The following is a 17,045-nucleotide window of genomic DNA, read 5'->3' as shown; positions in this document are numbered from 1 at the left end:
CCATCATATGCACATCAATACAATCAAGCAGGACGTAGGGTTTTACCTCTTCGAGAGGGCCCGAACCTGGGTAAATATTGTCCTTGTGTTTCCTGTTCCCATTGATGCAAGATCAACAGCTCGGGACCCCCTACCCGAGATCCGCCGGTTTTGACACCGACACCCGTCTCACTGCCGACATGGTAGAGGCGAAGGCGACGGATGCGGCATCATGCGCTATCTTGCACGAGGAAGCCGTCAGTGCCCGCATCCTCTAGAAGCGACAGAGGAGGAACAAGCGCGCCCTCGCTCGAGCGCAAAGCTGAGCGGCTCGTTGCCATCGCCAGACTGCCCCCCCCCCCCAAGAGAAGAAGGAGGACAATGATGAGCCGGACAGCTCCAGCAATGAACAGATCCGACTTGATCCATTTTGCGTGTTTGAGCGCTACATTCGCGCCAACGACGCCAAGGGCGCCGACAAGGACAGGGTCAGACGTGGATGATCTTTATCCATATCTTACTATGCATGTAGAACATGGCAATTTTTGGTTGTTCGATGGCATGCATTGATGTAGTAGCCGTGGATGATTGTAGAGTTAGTTTATGATGCATGTGGTTGTATGGATTTAGGGTTTGCTAAATGAGATATCCGGTTGTGAAATCGAAGATTTGAGAGGTGACCGGTGACTGTCTGCGGACGCGCCCGACGCATCCGTGGACGTTTGACGGGCGCGATTAGCTATATATGGTTGTAGACGGAGCGATACATTTCGCCACTTGCCAGTTACATTCGTGCCAAATATTCCCCCTGCTTTTCTTAAAGATTGTACAATAACAAATGCTCACATACATTCATGAGCACTTACTCTTAGGCACACACGCACATCCTATCTTTATGAGCGTCTCTGAGATACTAAGCCGACATAACATTTTGAAATTGACGAAGTCATCATAAATACGTCGTAGTTGATGAAACACATGCTCCCAGTACACGAACATCGCAGAAAAAATACAAGCATGAGTGTTATGTTAAAAACTTAAACCCTGATGCGCTGGTTCCACCACAAGAAAACCTAAACATCTTACGAGTTACGCACGGTTCGCTCCCCTAGCGTTTTTCATGTCGTAAAATCAACCGAACTCTTTCCAATCTTACCGAATAGAGGGGAAGGCGCATGCGTGTTCTAGAAAAAGTAACCAATACCGCTAAACACTTGTTTCCCTCGGCGGGTGCCTGCGTGGGGACGGTAGATACCGCACGCGCGCCGTCGCGCTACGCCCGTCCCCGTTTCCTTCCGCTGCTCCTCAGTTTTGTTTTTGTTTTTTGTTTTTGAGAAAGAGCTCCTCAGATCATCAACCTGAATCGACCGAGCATCCGCACACAGCCCGCTCTCGCGGCATCAGACCAGCTCATCGGCCCGCCCACTCCACCACGTCACTCCCACTCCACCACGTGACGGGAGAAGAGAGGTAAAATATCTCCTGCTTTCTTCGCCACCAAGAAAAAAGCCCGCGCCTGGCCTGGCCTCTGCTGGCTGCACTTTCCTTTCCTTTCCACCCCCGGAATCGCAGATATTTCCGGCACCGCCTTGCCCTGCGTGGGCCAGAGCCGCCGCGATCCGCCCCGCCGCCAAGTGTCCCCGCGCCTGCCGACTGCGGCCAGGAGCGGCGGTCAAACGTCACGCAGGGGCACGGCACGCCCTATCCGCTTCTGCAACTGCAGCTGCAACGCGGCGTGCCCGTCGCCGTCAACAGTATGTCGGTTTCACCCGGACCGAAGCCTATAAACGCCGCGCCGCGCCGCTTCGCCCCGCCCCGCACCGCCCATTCCGGCCACCCGCGAGCGCGCGGCGCATGGACCACACGCACACCGGCATCAACACCACGCCCGCCGCAGTCACCGCCTCCGCCTCCATGGACGCCGCGCTGCTGCTCGAGCCCAAGCTCGAGATGATGCAGCAGCAGCAGCCCTCGCCTGCGGGCCACTACGCCGCGCTGGACCACCACCTGATCCCGCCGCCGCCCGCGCTGGTGGTGCCCTGCGAGCCGCCGCGGCCCCTGGAGGCGCTGCTGCAGGGGCCGCAGCTGCCGCCGTTCCTGTCCAAGACGTACGACCTCGTCAGCGAGCCGCAGCTGGACGGCGTCATCTCCTGGGGCCCCGCCGGCAACAGCTTCGTTGTGTGGAACCCTTCCACCTTCGCCCGCGACGTGCTCCCGCACAACTTCAAGCACAACAACTTCTCCAGCTTCGTCAGGCAGCTCAACACTTATGTGCGTATCATATCACTGCCCGGTCCTCTGTTTTTCCTTTCCTTTGCAATCCGTCGCTGGATTATTCATGCCGCCGTCCTCTGCTCGGGAGATGCTCTGTTTCCGTTAGGTATCTGGCACTCTGTTTCGGATGCTCTGTTTTCTTTTTGTTCCTTCTGGTTTCTGCTGCTGTACTCTGCCCAAATCTGCTGTGTATATATTCTTTGTACTACTTCCCTTGCTTATTTTGTGAGCGGAGTTGTGGTCTGTAATGCCAATTTGGCGTTTCTTTTGCGAGCGGAATTGTGGTCTGTAATGCCAATTTGGCCTTTCCCCAAAGAACTGGATTATCTTGATCACTGAAATAATCCTGATTCCTGAGGAGTTGATCCTGTGATGGCAAGCTTAACCATTTGCTGGGATGCGACGCTGCTCGCGCTCAAAGGTAAGCTTCGCAATCCAAATGTGTATACGCATCTGTATTTGCCCATACTGCAAATTCCTTCTCTCCAAATAGAAAAATAAACGCGGCAGCATATTTTGTTGGTTTTCTGCTGCTCTGCGTGGCCATGCATTCTTCTCTACTCCTCAGCCTGCCTCCTTCGCAGGTTTGGCCTGGTGCAGCTTTACCCCTTCTAATTTATCATTTCTTCATATTGACATATTTCTGAGACTTTAGCACTGTGTATTTCAAATTATAAATACCATAGTGCATCTACTGCAGATTTCTTCTAAGATAACTGGAGAAATTCTTTGGTGGGTAACACTGTTCAGTTTGCTTCCTGTGGGATTGGAAGGGGGGTGATGTTGTCAGTATGGAGCAATTTGGTTCAGTCTTTATTCAGTTATAGGTGGCAACTACTGGTATCTTAATAGGTTTTAGTATACGAGTGACACTAAAAATACCACTGAGCTTGGCATTTTGACTGAGTTTATGATTCTACTGTTGTGAAGAATTATGATGTGTATTCAGTTTCACCTTCTTGCCCTGGTCATTGTTAGTTTGTAACATCTTTCTCATATTCATCAGGGTTTTCGCAAGGTTCATGCTGATAGATGGGAGTTTGCTCACGAGGGATTTCTGCGGGGCAGCAAACATTTATTGAAGACGATTGTCAGGCGCCGGTCCTCGCCGACGCAACAAAGCAGCCTCCAGCCTGGTTCATCTATCTTCAGGAAGATACAGTCAGGTTCTTCTGGTGAGTCCACTGTGGACCCTGAGCTGCGCTCCCTGAGAAGAGAGAAGAACGCGCTGCTACAGGAGGTGGCCAGGCTGAAGGAGGAGCACAATCAGACGATCGAGCATATGAACGCGCTGAACCAGAGGCTGGAGACCGCGGAGGACCGGCAGAAGCAGGTGGTCTCCTTCTTGGCCAAGCTCCTTCAGAACCCGGATTTTCTGAGGCAGCTCAAGATGCACAGGGAGAGGAGGGATGGGATCGATTCCGCCAGAGTGAAGAGGAAGTTCCTGAAGCATGTACCGCATGGCAGCAGAGACTCGGGCGACTCCAGCTCGCCGCGCACCGCAGAGAGTACATGTTCCCCTGCACATCCAGTCGCGCACGACGCCATTGCAGACCTACAGAGTTTTCTCCTGGAAGACACGGACCTTAGTGATGGCATGATGCCGGGTAACTTTGGCCTGGACGGAGTCGAAGCATCAGAGGACATCGGGGCTTTGGTTCAGGTATTTGACCAGCAAGATCCCGGAACCGGGGCTGAGCTGCTTGGAATTCCTCCAGTTTCTGGCGCTGCTCATTGCCAAGACCTCACAGTTGGCAGGTCCAAGGGGAAGAATGTCATGTGTCCAGGAGGAACGGATGGCACGTCGTCTCAAGCCGACTGCCTCGTGCCATTACCGGGCAACGTGGGCAAACTGATGGATGCAGATGGTGAGCAAATTTGGGGCGCCGATACCTTTTTTCAAAGTTCTTGCAGCGGCACCAGTCAACAAACCTATGTTAGTGATCCCTATCTAATAGCGATTCCCGACAAGCATGAGAAATTCTGGGAAGTCGATTTTGAGGCACTGGATGATGGAGATCTGCACCTGGACAAGTGCGTTATCGGTGACCCTGCTCTTGAGCAACACAGGGGAAACATGAAGCCATAGATCAATTGCGAAGCGGGGGAGTAGTAGGTCTGATGCTCGATCCACCTATCTTAATAACCATACTTAGCTGTGAGAAGTGCCATAGTTATTTGATATTTAGGAGGCTAGTGAACTCCTGGATGTGCTCACTATGGCACTAAGAATTAGTAGTAGTGGTGGTACTAGTACTAGCGGTTTGTTTTTGTTTTCCATTCATTCACCCTACTGTTTTTGAATGGAAAATATTATCATGTCATTTGCTTTGTTTTTGTTTTCCATTCATTCACCTACCGTTTTTGAATGGAAAAATATCATTGTGCAATTTGCTCGGAGCAAGTGCTCCGGCCAATCCTCGTGTTTCCCAACTATTGGTGTGCCACTAGAAGCGAGTAAATAGCATAAAGCTACTACTTTACGGGTTAGGGTTTCAAAAAACTATCAAATTTATTTTTTCGCTGATAACTACCAAGTCAGGGGTCGGCTGTTTCAAAAAACACAAAACGCCCGGTGCTTTGCAATTGATCATGATTATGACAGTTGGGACCCACATGTAAGAAAACTGATAGAGTGGACCGTTAAGTTGCACGTTATGACAAATGGGACCCATGTGTCAGCCTCACAAAAATCCCCAATACAAAAAAAACAAAATCCCCAAACTCGTTCCTGTCTTCTTCCTTCGATCTGTTCTTCCTTCGATCAGATCGGGACGCACAGAGGATCCCACCCTCCCGATGCAGTTGCCCGTCGCTAGCCTATGGCGCGCCGCCGCGCCTGGGAGTCGTCGGATCTGGTCTGGCCCTTCGCCCTGCGCCTCCCCGCCGTTCCTCCCCTCGACGGGATACCAACGCCGCCGTCCGCCTGCCTCGACCCGATGGAATCGAGCGGCATCAACTACTGCGCCCCTGCATCAAAGCTTGCCGGAAACAGGTCGCTGACCGCTGGCCTCTCCCCTCCATCCTCCCTCGTTCTACAACGGGAGGAGCCGACTAGGTGGCGGGTGGAGGCGCTCCGGCGTCGGGCGGAGCCCTCCTTGTGAGCCGAAGGAGGGGTTGGCGAGGGAGCTCAGCCTCCACCTCCTGGTGCCCCAACCTCCGGCGTGCTCTCCCAGGTGCGTGGACGAGGGCGCCGGCAGCAAGCGGCTCGATGTCGATGCGGGGCAGGGGTCAATGCGGCGATGGGAAGCAGTTGCCGGCGACGTGCGACGACGCCGAGGAGACGGGAGTTCCAGTGGTGGCGCGGCAGTTCGTGCGGCGGCCCGGCCCGTGGTCTGACCTGGCTTGGCATGCGGCAGGTGGTGGAGGTGCGGTGGTGGAGGTGGTGGAGAAGGGAGAGAAGAAAAAATAAGAGGAAGAAGAGAGAACTTACATGTGGGTCCCACATGTAAGTTAACGGTCAAACAAACAGAATATTTAGGAGTGGGTCCAACCTGTCAGAAAACGGCTTAAATCGCTAACAATGAGCGTTTTGTGTTTTTTGAAACAGCCGATCCTTGATTTGGTAGTTATCAGCGAAAAAAATAAATTTGGTAGTTTTTTGGAACCTTAACCTGTAAAGTAGTAGCTTTATGCTATTTACTCCACTAGAAGCATACCCGCACTTTGCCGATCCATGTAAGTTTTTGGCATGATCCATGTAAGTTCTTGGCATTGATGTGGGCTAATCAGGAATTGTAATGTTGGCTGAATTCACAAGTCCAAAAATAAGGAAACAGAAACTCACAAGCAGCCATTAAGCAATTTGAACACATATCACTGCTTAAGGGTCCATATTCTAGACATGAGAGTAGTATGGATATGGAATTGTTCATGCATGGGGTTATACAGTTGTTGCCACAGTATTGACTGTTTTACATGGCACGCTACAACATTTAAAGATGAAATAAACTTTTTTTAGAAAAAAAGGGCTTCTGTCCCGGTTTCATTTTCATAAAACGAGACCAAGCGACAGAAGTATCACCTCCAGATAGTTTCAACAGGCTACTCGCCAAACAGGAAAGAAAACCGGCCAGAATGGCGAGCATACCACTCCACTTGACCAAAGGGTCTAAGACCGAAAGATAAGAGGACTATGGAGATATCCAGCTACGAAGGCACATGAACACCCAGGGCGCCTAGCCCATCCGCTATTCCACCCAAGTCCTGAATGATCTTCAATGCGTACTGCAGCAGCGTCTCTTACTACTTCAGCCTGGTTCTAGCCATAGTAGTGGGGCAGGCCTTCTTTTAGCAGCCCAAAGAGAAGTTGTGATCACTTCCACGCGCCCTCTTGTGTCGCTCGTGCACAGAATTTTCTACTGCAAGCAAGCCACCGTATACAGATCCCAAACCGCTACTGTAGTGGGGCAGGCCTTCTTTTAGCAGCCCAAAGAGAAGTTGTGATCACTTCCACGCGCCCTCTTGTGTCGCTCGTACACAGGATTTTCTACTGCGAGCAAGCCACCGTATACTGCGAGCAAGCCACCATATACAGATCCACAATATAAACATTGTATTCATTAGCAATGATATACAGATCCCAGAATTGGGAGGCTAAGCTACAATTACCAAACCAATGATCTTCCCATAATTTAACTCTCCTCCTATTCCCAACTTTCCACTCGAACCCAACCTTAGCAGCCCACATCACTCCTTTTCAGAAAGGAGAAGAGTTGGTATCCCGGCGGGAGAGGATATTAGGTCTATTGGTACTATACTTGGCATCAACGATCTGCTTCCAAATCTTCCCATCCCCTAATTTGTACTCCCTCCGTCCCATAATGTAAGACGCTTTTTGACGCTAATCTAGTGTCAAAAGGCGTCTTACATTATGGGACGAAGGGAGTACTTGTTAATCCAACAAGCTAGGAGGCTGAGATTCATGTCAACAATATTAGTGATGCCCAATCCCTCACTCTTTTTTCTGGGTGACCAAATTCCAATGAGCAAGGTGATACTTGTGATGCCCTTCATAGTTATCTCAAAAGCAGTGAGCCATTTGAGAGTTAATCAGACATCCCACTTAGGGAATTTGATCATACCCATTAAGTAAGAGGGGATGCTAGCTAAACAAGACTGAACCGGGATCAACTTACTATCATACCCAACTAACCTCCCCCTCCACCCAGGTGCTCTCTTGAGAATCTTATCCACTACAGGTTGAAGATCCTCTTTTCTAAGCTTGGAGTGATGAAGAGGGAAACCTAAATATTGATCCCAAGCCACAATATAAACTCCGTGCCACATGGTAGGATTTCTCCTCATCAACATTTATAGCTACTAGATCACATTTATGAAAATTAATTCTCATACCAGACATCTGCTCAAAACAGGACAAGATCCACTTTATGTTTTTGGCAGAATCTAGGCTATTATCCAGGAAGAGCAAGGTATCATATGCATATTACGGACTAACCACACCAAAAGGGGAAACACCTTTCATCATACCTGAAATTAAACCATTTTAGCAACTTTATTAAGCATCTTGCTAAAAACATCTGCAACCAGGTTAAAGAGCAAAGGAGAACTAAGGTCCCCTTGTCTCACGCCTTTGGAGGTCTCAAATAAATGGCTATTCACATCATTAATTCTGGCCCCTACAGAACCTTTGTGGAGCAAGGATTCAACCTTCTTCATCCACTTAGGGCTAAAGCCTCTATGATGCATCATCTTGAGGAGGAATTCTTTACTGACTCTCTCATACGCTTTCTCATAGTCAAGCTTAACAAAACCCTCATTTTTGTTGATCACAACATCATGAATAATCTTATGTGCTGTGAATACAGTCTCTGCTATAAACCTTCCCTTGATGAAAGCAGTGTGATTCTGAGATATGAGGTCATTACAAACCTCACCCAGTTGGTTAGTAAGACATTTGGCAAAAAAACTACAGTTAGTTAAAGCAATAGGCCTAAACTTCCGGATGATATTAGCATCAGCCTCCTTAGGAATAAGGGTTAGGAGAGAGAAGTTTAATCTAAAAAGATTTAGATCATCTCTATTCCAAGCATTAGTCAATAGCATGAGGTCATCTTTAACTAGGAGCCAAAAATGCTGGTGAAAGAGGAAAGGGAAGCCATTAGGGCCTAGTGCTCCCTCGGCATAAGAACCAAACACAACAACTTTAACACCTTCCTCTTTAATATCAGCTTCTAGTATAAGATTATGCTCAGGAGATACTTTCTCAGATTCCTCCTAGAAGCCATTATCCGGAAAGATATCCAAAGTATCTGCCTTACTAAATAGATTTTTTAGTAATAGTCAACAACCTCCTTAATGATGTCCTTGGTTTCCTCCACAGGTCTGTGACGACCTTGATTCAATCGTACACTAATCATACACGCAAATGTGTACGATCAAGATCAAGGACTCACGGGAAGATATCACAACACAACTCTAGACACAAATTAAAATAATACAAGCTTTATATTACAATCCAGGGGCCTCGAGGGCTCTAATACATAAGCTCGAATACACAACAGTCAACGGAAGCAACAATATCTGAGTACAGACATGAGTTACACAAGTTTGCCTTAAGAAGGCTAGCACAAAAACAACAACGATCAGAAAGGCAAGGCCTCCTGCCTGGGAGCCTCCTAACTACTCCTGGTCGTCGGCGGTCTCCACGTAGTAGTAGGCATCGACGGTGGCATCTGGCTCTTGGGCTCTGACATCTGGTTGCATCAACCGGAAAGAAGAAGAAAGGGGGAAAAGGAGGAGCAAAGCAACCGTGAGTACTCATCCAAAGTACTCGCAAGCAAGGATCTACACTACATATGCATCGGTATCAATGAAATGGGCTGTATCTGTGGACTGGACTGCAGAATGCCAGAAGAGAAGGGGAAAGCCTAGCCTATCGAAGACTAGCATCTTCAAGCATCTCCAAGCATCTTGCAGCATTCACAAGAGTACAGAATAGCATAAAGTAAAGTAGTAGTAGTGTTATCAACCTCGACCAGAGATCCTTTCTCGACTCCCTGCGAGAAAGCAATCCCAGAGCCATACTATCCAGTTATCACATCAAGTATCCAGTTCTAGTTGTATCGATCGGGATACAACTCCAAGTGTCCGTTACCGTAGGACAGGCTATCGATAGATGTTTTCTTCCCTGCAGGGGTGCACCAACTTACCCACCACGCTCGATTAACTCCGGCCGGACACACCTTCCTGGGTCATGCCCGGCCTCAGCCAAACAATACGCCGCAACCCGACCTAGGCTTAATAGAGAGGTCAGCACACCGGACTAAACCTATGCCCCCAGGGGTCATGGGTCATCGTCCCGAGAACTCCTGCACGTTGCGAACGCGGCCGGTGAGCAGACCTAGCTACCTCCTTAAAAAAGGCAGGTGCTTACCAGTCCAACCCGGCGCGCGCCGCTCAGTCGCTGGCGTCTATTAAGCTTCGGCTGATGCATACGACGCAGAACGCCCATACTATGCCCACGTAATGGTTAGTGCTATCAGGCCAGAGGCCCCTTGGATCAAATATCCAAAATCGTAGTGGTTTAGGAACGCGCGGTAACAAGCAGAGACTCACAAAAGATGTGACCCCGTTACCCCGTCTCGAGGACTTGCGGCAAGGGCTAGGAATGCCCGGCCACGCCTCGTAATTATCTCGTGGGCACCCTCCAGGTCAACCCGTCTTCACATCACTCGCGGGTACCCCTCAGGGTCGACCCGCCTTTCCAAGTAACAGATGTAAAGTCCAAGTATCCGTGTGTCCAAACATCAAGGGGGAAACCCGAGGAATCACCCCCGGTGAATTTCACTCGATGTAATCATTAAGGTGAACGTAAGAGGATCCACCCTCGAGGTTCACACTTGAGGGGTTGCACGACAGAGTCGTATCGGAAGTGGTTAAGGAGGAAATCACCCTCGATGACCACGACCGAATAGCTACACTACAGGGTTAACATCAGAAGTGTTGATGAGGCCTCGGCACTCGATAGTAACCCAGTAGTGTCGAGCAACTAAGGGGAAAGTGATGTGCTGTGACGGGGCCTGGTCTTCGATCCCGTTGATCGGGTCTTCGATGATGAAGCAGGGGCAACAAGGACAAGGTGGGGGGTCACTGATGGATCACTAACCAACCTATACTAAGCAGTTTAGGATAAGCAGGTTGGTAACAATAGGCAGGTTACAAAAGCAGGCTATTCATCAGAATAGGAGCAAACAATAACTGTAGCAAAATCTAATGCAAGCATGAGAGAATGGAATGGACGATATCGGGATGATCAAAGGGGGGCTTGCCTGGAAGCTCTGCTGAAAAGGAAGAAGGGTCGTCGTCGACGTAGTCGATCACAGGGGCAGCATCAGTCTCGGGGTCTACCGGAGAGAAGAGGGGGAAGAAACAATAAATATAAAGCAAACATACCATCACAAAGCATAACATGGCAATATGATGTGCCCGGTGTGACCTAATGTATGGCTACACGATAAGGTGAAGGGGGAATTCAACCGGGAAGGTATTCCCGGTTCCGGACCTGTGTCACACAGATGACCGAAGGGGGAATGTTCCATGTTCATCATGCTAGGGGCATGTGATAGATGAACGGACCGCGCATTCGGATTCGTTGGATTTTTCTGAGCAACTTTCATATAGAAAACATTTTCATCCGAGTTACGGTTTATTTACTATGAATTTCTAAAGATTTAAACATTTTTTGGAATTAAATAAATTATCAAAAAAGAATTACTACGTCAGCATGACATCACTGTGACGTCAGCAGTCAACAGGACGGCTGACCAGGTCAAACTGACCAGTGGGTCCAGTGGGACCCGCATGTCAGCCTCTGATAGTCTAACAGGGTTTTAAACTAATCTAGCTGGGTTAATTAACTGGGTGGGGCCCTTCTGTCAGCGAGTGATTAGTGCTTTGATTAATTAATTTAACTAATTAACCGGCTTGTATTTATTTAATAACGTTAAATGGACGGGACCCACATGTCAGTGACACGGGGCCAGCCCAGTCAGGAGTTGACCCAGTCAACAAGTCAACTGGACCCACTGGTCAGTGGCACGGCGAGCCTTAGTAGTCGGTCCAGGTCAGCGGTGGCCGGCGACTTGCCGGAATCACGCCGGCGAGCGCGTTCGCGGCGGCGCGAGTACGGGCACCGGTCGGAAACCGCGCACAGACCACCGTTTTGGTCGCGGTTGGGTGGATTGGAACAGTGAGTCGACGGCGCGTCGACTGGCGGTGGTCGGAGTGGCTGAAACGACAGGGAACGAGCGGCACGACCTCGCCGGCGACGAGCTGGTTCGGGAGCTCTAAGGGGAGACCATTTCGGCGCGCGAACAAACGGAAGAAAGAGCTAGGCGGGTGCTACGCAGTGCGGCGAATCTAACGGGCACTCGCCCGTGACCATAAGGTCACCGGAGACTCGCCGACGACGAGCCCCGCGGCGCTGTGTTCGGGAGCGCGTGGAAAAGGTAGTTAGGATACGCGCTAGGGCCAGCAGGGAGTGGGGAAAGAAGAGGAGCTCACCGGGGAGGCACAAGGTGGCCTGGTGTCAGCTTAGTAGCAGCAGCAGTCGCCGGAGATGACGAAGTTCGCTGGTGACAGTGGCGGAAGGGGACGGCTGGCTCCGCTCATTGTGGAGCTCTCCGGCTCCAACGAGGGGCACCAGACGACGCAGCTCTTCGCGGCGGAGCGCTACGGCATGCTGGCTTGGCTCGGAGACGACGGCGCGCGGCGGCAGATGCGTTCGGGCGGTGGATCTGAGAAGGAGGCGAGGCGACGGAGCGAGCGGGGAGAGGGGGAGAAATGGATGAGGACGCCAGGGGGAGTGGGGGTGAGTGGAGGCGGGGATTGAGGAGGCGGGGAGGCGTGGGGACTTATCCCCTCGTCGGAGCCGGTGAGGTGGTCGGGCGGCGACGAGCCCCTGCAGCGGCGCGCACCGGGGGAACAGGAGAGAGGAGAGAGCGACCGGGGAGGGGGCGTGGGCCAGCCTAGCTGGGCCGAAGCCCAAGTGGGGCAGGGCTTTCTCTCCCCTGTGCTTTTCCTTTTCTTTCCTTTCTTTTTTAAACTTTCAGCTTTAGCTATTTTAGGCCATTTAGACACTTTGGAAAAATGTTGGTTCACCACCAATATTACCAGAAGAATATTTTCCACATGATGAACATTTTAGTTTTCATGTTTGAGCATTTTTGAATTTCACACATAAATTCAAATTGAATTCAACTGGAATTTGAACTGGATAGGAGACAATGAGGACCAAACACTTGTTTAGCAAAATGATTAGATTAACCCCAAGGGTTACTGTAGCATCATTACACTGGGGTGTTACAACTCTCCTCCTCTAAAAGAAATTCTCGTGCCGAGAATTAAGAGGTAGAAGGGGAAAGATTGGGGTATTCAGCCCGGAGGTTATCTTCGCGTTCCCAAGTGGCTTCATCTTTTGTATGATTCGACCATTGCACCTTGAGAAACTTGGTAACCTTCTGGCGGGTTCGACATTCAGCTTCTTCAAGAATGCGGATAGGATGTTCTTTGTATGTGGGATCATCTTGAACTTCAATCAATTCTGGATCCACTTCACGTTCCGGATCCTTGAAGCAACGACAAAGTTGCGACACGTGGAAGACGTCATGAACGTGAGAGAACTGAGGTGGCAACTCCAATTGATAAGCCACTAGTCCACGACAGGAGAGAATGCGGAAAGGACCAATGTAGTGCGGAGCTAGCTTGCCCTTGACTCCGAACCGATGAGTGCCTCTCAAAGGAGTGACACGCAAATAAGCTTGTTCACCAGGTTGATATGTTGAACCCCGGTGTTTCCGGTCATAGTTGCTCTTCTCGCGGGACTGGGCCGCCTTGAGATTATCCCGGACAATGCGAACCTGCTCTTCAGCTTGTTGAATAATGTCCGGACCAATGAGCGTCCGTTCCCCAATTTCTGACCAATTCAGAGGGGTTTGGCACTTACGTCCATATAGCACTTCAAAGGGTGTCATCTTCAAGCTGGCTTGATAGTGATATGTCTCCAACATATCTATAATTTTTGATTGCTCCATGCTATATTATCTTTTGTTTTGGACATTATTTGGCTTTATTATTCACTTTTATATTATTTTTGGGACTAACCTATTAACCGGAGGCCCAGCCCAGAATTGTTGTTTTTTGCCTATTTCAGAGTTTCGCAGAAAAAGAATATCAAACGGAGTCCAAACGGAATGAAACCTTCGGGAATGTGATTTTCGGAACGAACATGATCCAGAGGACCCCTACGTCAAGAAAGCTACCAGGAAGCCACGAGGTAGGGGGGCGCGCCTACCCCCCCTGGGCGTGCCCTCCACCCTCGTGGGCCCCACGTTGCTCCACTGACGTACTCATTCCTCCTATATATACCTACGTACACCCAAACGATCAGATATGGAGCCAAAAACCTAATTCCACCGCCGCAACCTTCTGTACCCACGAGATCCCATCTTGGGGCCTGTTCCGGAGCTCCGCCGGAGGGGGCATCAATCACGGAGGGCTTCTTCATCAACACCATAGCCTCTCCGATGAAGTGTGAGTAGTTTACCTCAGACATTCGGGTCCATAGTTATTAGCTAGATGGCTTCCTCTCTCTTTTTGGATCTCAATACAATGTTCTCCCCCTCTCTCGTGGAGATCTATTCGATGTAATCTTCTTTTGTGGTGTGTTTGTTGAGACCGATGAATTGTGGGTTTATGATCAAGTTTATCTATGAACAATATTTGAATCTTCTGAATTCTTTTATGTATGATTGGTTATCTTTGCAAGTCTCTTCGAATTATCAGTTTGGTTTGGCCTACTAGATTGATCTTTCTTGCAATGGGAGAAGTGCTTAGCTTTGGGTTCAATCTTGCGGTGTCCTTTCCCAGTGACAGTAGGGGCAGCAAGGCACGTATTGTATTGTTGCCATCGAGGATAACAAGATGGGGTTTATATCATATTGCATGAGTTTATCCCTCTACATCATGTCATCTTGCTTAAAGCGTTACTCTGTCCTTATGAAATTAATACTCTAGATGCATGCTGGATAGCGGTCGATTTGTGGAGTAATAGTAGTAGATGCAGGCAGGAGTCGGTCTACTTGTCTCGGACGTGATGCCTATATACATGATCATACCTAGATATTTCATAACTATGCTCAATGATGTCAATTGCTCAACAGTAATTTGTTCACCCACCGTAAAATACTTATGCTCTTGAGAGAAGCCACTAGTGAAACCTATGGCCCCCAGGTCTATCTTCATCATATTAATCTTCCAACACTTAGTTATTCCGTTGCTTTTTTACTTTGCTTTTATTTTACTTTGCATCTTTATCATAAAAATACCAAAAATATTATCCTATCATATCTATCAGATCTCACTCTCGTAGTGACCGTGTAGGGATTGACAACCCCTTATCGCGTTGGTTGCGAGGATTTATTTGTTTGTGTAGGTGCGAGGGACTCGTGCGGAGCCTCCTACTGGATCGATACCTTGGTTCTAAAAAACTGAGAGAAATACTTACGCTACTTTGCTGCATCACCCTTTCCTCTTCAAGGGAAAACCAACACAGTGCTCAAGAGGTAGCAAGAAAGATTTCTGTTACCGTTGCCGGGGAGGTCTAAGCAAAAGTCAACATACCAAGTACCCATCACAAACCCTTATCTCCCGCATTACATTATTTGCCATTTTCCTCTCGTTTTCCTCTCCCCCACTTCACCCTTGCCGTTTTATTCGCCCTCTCTTTCCCGTTTGCCTCTTTTCGCTCGTCTTTCTTTTGCCATGTCTGAATCTGGGGAGGTTATCGCTAATGAAGGCAATAATAATAACTTGGAAATCTTTGATGCTTTCGATGATCCTCTTGAGGAACCTACTATCTTGCACGCCAAAAAGTTTCGAGTCGGTAGTGGCAATATTATTGGGAAAGGAGTTATTCAAGATTTCTTTACTTGTGTCGGAGCTTTGCTCGTTATGGGTGTCTCTATTCTTCATAAAACTAGTAGCCTTGCGGATGCAATATCTTTGCTTGTAGTTGAACTTGAAAGGCAATTTCTTCATATGCATCCTTGCATACAAAGAATTTTCCTAGAATTTTCTAATATTGAGCATTCTTCTGTTAAGCGTGCCGCCACTATCTTTTTGGTTCATGAGTTTAGATTCATAATGAAAGAGGCTAGAGAAATCTTTGCGCATTATAGGGTAGATGCTAGTCATCCTCCCATAGAAGCTATCCTTTTTAATCAAGAAGACATGATGTGTTTACAATCTTTGGATCACGTTGCTTATAATGAAAATCTTAGGAAAAATGTTCCATCCGATGTTCTAGTTTATAGAATTTCCGAGCTCAATGATGGTTTTGCTATTCAGAATAATGGATTAGGTTTTTCTCTAGAACGAAGGCTTGTGACTTTTTGCCAAAAGAATGCTAGTAATGATGAATTGGTTGTGCAATACAAAGGGCCAAGGGAGGAACCCATACCTCCCGAGATTGATCTTGGGGACTTTTGTCCCATTAAGTTTAGCCCTTTTGATTATTTTTGCTTGCCTCAAAGAAAACTTGCTGCTGACCATAGAGAATATGAGAAAAGTTTTCATGACTTGCCGTACCATTATTATGGCAATACCTAGATCTATCCTTGCCTTTATGCCTAGCTAGGGGCGTTAAATGATAGCGCTTGTTGGGAGGCAACCCAATTTTTATTTTTATTTTTTTGCTTTTTGCTTCTGTTTAGGAATAAATATTTGATCTAGCCTCTTGTTAGATGTGTTTTTATGTTTTAATTAGTGTTTGTGCCAAGTTAAACCTATAGGATCTTCTTGGATGATAGTTATTTGATCTTGCAGAAAATTCCAGAAACTTTCTGTTCACGAAAACAATTGTTAAAAATCACCAGAACGTCATAAAATATTGATTCCAATTGCTTCTGATCAATAAACAAATTTTCTAGGTCTTCCTATTTTGGCTGATGTTTTGGAGTTCCATAAGTTTGCGTTAGTTACAGATTACTACAGACTATTCTGTTTTTGACAGATTCTGTTTTTCATGTGTTGTTTGCTTATTTTGATGATTCTATGGCTAGTAAAAGAGTTTATAAACCATAGAGAAGTTGTAATACAGTAGGTTTAACACCAATATAAATAAAGAATGAGTTCATTACAGTACCTTGAAGTGGTATTTTGTTTTCTTTCGCTAACGGAGCTCACGAGATTTTCTGCTAAGTTTTGTGTTGTGAAGTTTTCAAGTTTTGCGTGAAAGATTTGATGGATTATGGAACAAGGAGTGGCAAGAGCCTAAGCTTGGGGATGCCCATGGCACCCCTAAGATAATCTAAGGACACCAAAAAGCCAAAGTTTGGGGATGCCCCGGAAGGCATCCCCTGTTTCGTCTACTTCCATCGGTAACTTTACTTGGAGCTATATTTTTATTCACCACATGATATGTGTTTTGCTTGGAGCGTCTTGTATGATTTGAGTCTTTGCTTTTTAGTTTACCACAACCATCCTTGCTGTATACACCTTTTGAGAGAGACACACATGATTCGGAAATTATTAGAATACTCTATGTGCTTCACTTATATCTTTTGAGTTATATAGTTTTGCTCTAGTGCTTCACTTATATCTTTTAGAGCACGGTGGTGGATTTGTTTTATAGAAACTATTGATCTCTCATGCTTCACTTATATTATTTTGAGAGCCTTAAAATAGCATGGCAATTTGCTTTAATTAATATCATGAGAAATTTGATGCTTGATAATTGTTTTGAGATATAAAGGTGGTAATATCATAGTTGT

The 17,045-nt window shown here is 47.7% G+C and overlaps 1 protein-coding gene across 1 annotated transcript; it reads left to right on the top strand.

Moving 5' to 3' along the window:
* The first annotated feature begins 1,486 nt into the window (after nucleotides 1-1,486).
* On the top strand, nucleotides 1,487-4,595 carry LOC109731832 (heat stress transcription factor A-3). Its single transcript, XM_020291010.4, has 2 exons — nucleotides 1,487-2,250; nucleotides 3,260-4,595. Exons 1-2 carry the CDS (start codon nucleotides 1,834-1,836, stop codon nucleotides 4,340-4,342), a joined length of 1,500 nt encoding a protein of 499 aa, XP_020146599.1. The 5' UTR covers nucleotides 1,487-1,833; the 3' UTR covers nucleotides 4,343-4,595.
* The last annotated feature ends 12,450 nt before the right edge of the window (nucleotides 4,596-17,045 follow it).

This window comes from Aegilops tauschii, chromosome 2, assembly GCF_002575655.3.
Source record: "Aegilops tauschii subsp. strangulata cultivar AL8/78 chromosome 2, Aet v6.0, whole genome shotgun sequence".
Classification (NCBI taxonomy): Eukaryota; Viridiplantae; Streptophyta; class Magnoliopsida; order Poales; family Poaceae; genus Aegilops; species Aegilops tauschii.
The sequence above is the reverse complement of the archived record's forward strand: the minus strand, read 5'-3'. Positions and strand labels throughout refer to the sequence as shown.

Excerpts from the sequence above, each read along its gene's own strand:
- LOC109731832 (XM_020291010.4), top strand. The coding sequence starts at position 1,834 with ATGGACCACACGCACACCGGCATCAACACCACGCCCGCCGCAGTCACC. Across the intron at positions 2,251-3,259 it reads TCAGGCAGCTCAACACTTAT|GGTTTTCGCAAGGTTCATGC; the intron begins GTGCGTATCATA and ends CATATTCATCAG.